This window comes from Dermacentor albipictus, chromosome 4 (genome assembly GCF_038994185.2).
Source record: "Dermacentor albipictus isolate Rhodes 1998 colony chromosome 4, USDA_Dalb.pri_finalv2, whole genome shotgun sequence".
Taxonomy (NCBI): domain Eukaryota; kingdom Metazoa; phylum Arthropoda; class Arachnida; order Ixodida; family Ixodidae; genus Dermacentor; species Dermacentor albipictus.
Window position 1 is genome coordinate 125,188,441 of NC_091824.1, and position 4,363 is coordinate 125,192,803.

Consider the following 4,363-nt stretch of genomic DNA (forward strand, 5'->3'; position numbering starts at 1 on the left):
TATGAGGGAATATATGTTTTTTGCTGTGATCTGCTTATGTAAAAATGACTGAAAAAAATGTTTTTTTTTTTTTTTAATGGCAGCGTCAGGTCCGCAACATTACCTCGGCGATCACAAAACACGCTAGAGTCCTGCAAAATTCTGTCAAATGATTCCTCTGAAGCAGACAGAATTGATATTGTTCAGAAACATACTATAATAATGCGCTGATACGATTTCCTGCAAAGTGAAAATTAATATACTATGGGATTTGTCGAGTTTAGAAGTTCTGATAGACTTAGTTTGTTGCTACATTGGTTATTAATGTCGAATTTTAAATCTGTTTCATGTACAACTGCTTCATATAGCTCCTATAGGCTAACCTATTTTCTTTTAAATACAGCAAATTCAATTCAGATTGGCTCAGCAATTGCCAAACGCGAGTATTGCTCGTTTTCAGCCACCCGAAATCGAAACTGAAACTTGATGGCGCTGCGATGCTTCACGCATCACGCATAGCGCGCGGCCTGGCGGTAACCGTCTTTCTCATGACGTCATAGCTAAACCCTGGCTGGGCAGGAGGACAGGAAAATGCGCATATCAGCTGCACTCGTTGATGACGAAAATTATGTGAACATGGCTGAGACTCGCTTCGTTGTGGAATTTACGCCGCGCCCCATACGATTTCAACTGAGTTTGCCGAGTGACTCAAGCTGGGCTACAGTACAGAGCACGCTGCTGCAAGGCTGTGGCTTGTCCCCGACTGCGTCTGCCGTCCGCGTAACGTATGCCGATGACGAGGACGAGAGGGTGCTGCTTTCTTCGGAGCCCGAAATGCAAGAAGCAATCCGCATCGCCGAAATGAAAGGCAACGTACTTCAAGTGCAGATCACAGAAGAAGATGTGCAGTCGGTGAGCGATGCGACGCAGCCGTTAAGTAGCCCCCACAACGGCAGCGTCTCTGGGGAGTTCGTGTTTGTTGGCGGAAACAACGCGTCGGATACGCAGGCAGAGGCGTCTGTTGCACCAGCCATCGCTTCATCGGAGGCGTCGTCAGCCCTGCCTCGAGCCGACGCAGGCGACGGTGGTACAAGCCCACCAGCCTGGTTCGTCGACTTTGTGCGATCGTTCAGGAACGAGCTCAAGGATGAAGTTACGGCAGAGGTTTTCAAGCGGCTCGACGAGCGCAAGGTCGACAAGTGGACGGCGGCAGCCACCGCCGCAGAGGCATTCCCGGACGCGCCGACGTGCGGTAATTGCCGCTGCCAGGTTCAGGGAGTCCGCTACAGGTGCTGGATTTGCCCGAATTATGACTTGTGTGAGGTGTGCGAATCGCTGCCCAGCGTACACGACAGCTCTCACGCAATGCTGAAAATTCGCAAACCCGCTGGCTCTCAGCAGCAGATCCCGCGTCGCAAGCGGTCCAACGGCTGCACCTTCCGGCCGATACGCTCGCCAAATCGCGCGTCCGCGATCCGGGAAATGAAGCAAGAGATGAAAATGCAGAAGCTTATGAAGAAGCTCGAAAAGTATAATCTCAGGGACAGTAACATCTACAGACTCCCTGGCGCGTCGTCAAGCTCCGAGAACTATTTGAATCCCGACGCCTATGATTCCGAGTTCGTCTGCGACGACACCATCCCGGACTGGACTCACGTCCAACCGGGAACGCGCTTCACGAAGCGGTGGAAAGTGCGAAACTCGGGGAACAGAGCTTGGGACGAAAACATCCTTCTGAAGTATTGCTGGGGCACCTTAGGGCTTATGCCGAATGACACGGACATTGAGGCACCTCGACTGTTGCCGAACGAAGAAGGCATGCTCGAAGTGCAGTTCACAGCACCCCACGAGCCCGGCCACTACCAGACCCACTGGAGGATGTTCAGTCCACAAGGCTACTTTGGGCACCGACTGTGGTGCAATGTTGTTGTGGACCCTGCTCTCACCCTTGAGCCAAAACAAAAGCACATGTCCAGTCTTAAGGTTGTTGCTGGAGCAGATGACGATTTCAGCCATGAACCTACTCTCAAGCCAGAGGACTTCGCCACTGGACTCAAAGCGAACATTGTGTCGCACACTGCAACCCCTTTCAATACTCCAGCTGCAGTTACTCCTCGCAAATCACCTGAACCTGAAGAGGTGGAAGAGAGTAATGTAGCAGCTCTTGGTTCAAACATGTCAATCCTGGACATGCCAATCCTTCAAGATACTGAAGAGTCTGCCAGCGTACTCAGCCTGAGCAGCGTGGAGACAGAGGCTGACTTTGAAGTTGTGCCTCTGCCATCGTGCTTTAATCTCAACATCCCATTCAATCACCCAGAGCCAAAGCCTGCTGAGGAAAGAAGTGAATCTGCCCTGCAGAGTGCGGCAACTTCTTGCGAAGTGATTGCCAAGACTCCCAGATGCAACTACTGTGGTGCAATAGAGTACATTCCTTCATCTGCTGTTGCACCTCCTCAGGGGTACAGCGATAATGAAGGAGAGAATGCTGGTACTCCTATCCTCCCTCTGCGGTTCAGAGATCCTCTGACTGAGTCTGACGCATCAAACTCATCAACCGAAACAACCCAGACAAGCACAGCTGACATCAAAACGCCTTCTGACCACGATGAGAAGCAAAATGAAGCCAGTTCGCCTGGCGACAACCCAGATGCTACGACGTCGGCGACGAAGCCAGCATTTTCGACTCGAAAGACCTACAAAGTGGAAGCAGTTGGTGACGCACTTCCAGAAGCACTTGTCACTGGAGCCTTAAATGCTGCAGCCACAGTGTTCAATACAGCCAAGACAGTCTTCACAGGAATCCAACAAGAGAAGCAGCGAATGAGCTCATCCCAGTGGATTCCACCGGCACACCTTGCACCTGAGAATAAGCTCTTTGAGATGGGCTTCAGGAATCGGGAGCTCAACTCAGTCCTGCTTAAGAAACATTCAGGAGACATCCAGAAAGTCATTGAAGAACTCATCAATGCCACTGTTGAAAGCTGGTCCACTACAACGCCCATGGAAGGCCCTCCCACAGCACGTCCTTTCATGTGTTCTTTCGACTAAATTTATCTTCATGCTTTGCACGTCTTCTATTGGTTTCATGTTTTCTGCTTTTATATTTTTGTGTTACCAATAGGAGTCTCTATTTAAACATTTTTTATGCCATCATACTGCCTGCCTTCACCTTTGTTTAGCTAAAATTTTATTAGCATGAGTATGCACCGAATTTTTCACCATGAGACATGGAACCTCAAATCCTGCTCTGCCTGTCAAGATGAAAATGTATACTTTGGAAGTCATAAATCCTTCATATCCTTCCTTGGCTGTGCAACCACTAGAGTGCTTTTAGCTGTGCTTGAAAAGAAATCGGACAGCGCTTATCACCAGAGTTTGTGTCCAGCAATTTCACATTCACATAGATGTAGTGTGTGTCAGCACTTTTTTTTATCTCCTTTAAAAGGCGAAAGAAACTTGCTGTTTTAAGTATTAGACCATAATGTTTGTAGCTTGCAGTTGAGTTGCATTGCCAAAGTGTTTATTTTTCTCTGATATTGTTGTAGAATGTGGTGCACATCACTAAGCATGCACAGCTTTGAACACTTGGATGCATCTGCAATGTTTCTTTGGAGTGTGTACTCTTCTCAGCTTCATGGTGAAGGCTTACGCGACTGGCATCATCCTATTGTTTCTTTGCCAACATGTAACAGTCTAGAAATAAAAACGACCTAACAAGAACAGCTGGTGTGTGATTTATCTGCTTTAAAAGGTGCAGTGTACCATGCTTGTGTAGTGCTTGCAGTATGAACAGAAATGCATAGCCGGCATTCAGGATACAAAACTGGCTTCACATTTATGTATCGTATAAACCTGTTTTATACACATTCACCTTGTGTTTAAGGTTAAATGCAGAGAATAATTACTGGTTGAATGCTAATACAGTGTTTTAAAATCTCACATGGGCATAGATAGCACAGAACTGCCAACAATGGAAAAGCATAGTCTTGTTAGCCATTCTGTGCATCATTGTGTTATCAGCTGTCCTAGGTAATTGCCCTCTCTTGTGCTTATCTTTGTATACTACTGTTTCTGACGTAATAGTTCTGCGGAAACCCGCAAGGTGGAGAGAAGTAATTAATGAAGGGAAAAATCGGGCATCCACCCGTTCGTAGCCATCGCTACAAAGGAAACCCAACGGGTTCCTCGAAAGAAAAGCCTCATCATTGAAGAAAAATTCGTCCCGGACCAGGACGAATTTTTTTTCAACGATGAGGCTTTTCTTTCGAGGAACCCGTATGGGTTTCCTTTGTAGCGATGGCTACGAACGGGTGGTTAACTACTGTTTTTGCTTAATTGCTCTAATGGAGCTGAAGGGCTAGGTAAAGGGTTTTTGAATGAA

At 47.6% G+C, this 4,363-nt stretch overlaps 1 protein-coding gene across 1 annotated transcript; it reads left to right on the top strand.

The window, feature by feature from the left end:
• The first annotated feature begins 516 nt into the window (after nt 1-516).
• LOC135899542 (next to BRCA1 gene 1 protein-like) lies at nt 517-3,702 on the top strand. The gene has a single exon (XM_065428824.2). The coding sequence runs from the start codon at nt 571-573 to the stop codon at nt 3,028-3,030; it is 2,460 nt and encodes an 819-aa protein (XP_065284896.1). The 5' UTR covers nt 517-570; the 3' UTR covers nt 3,031-3,702.
• Nucleotides 3,703-4,363: the final 661 nt, after the last annotated feature.

Coding starts and splice junctions, on each gene's coding strand:
- LOC135899542 (XM_065428824.2), top strand. CDS start 571: ATGCGCATATCAGCTGCACTCGTTGATGACGAAAATTATGTGAACATG.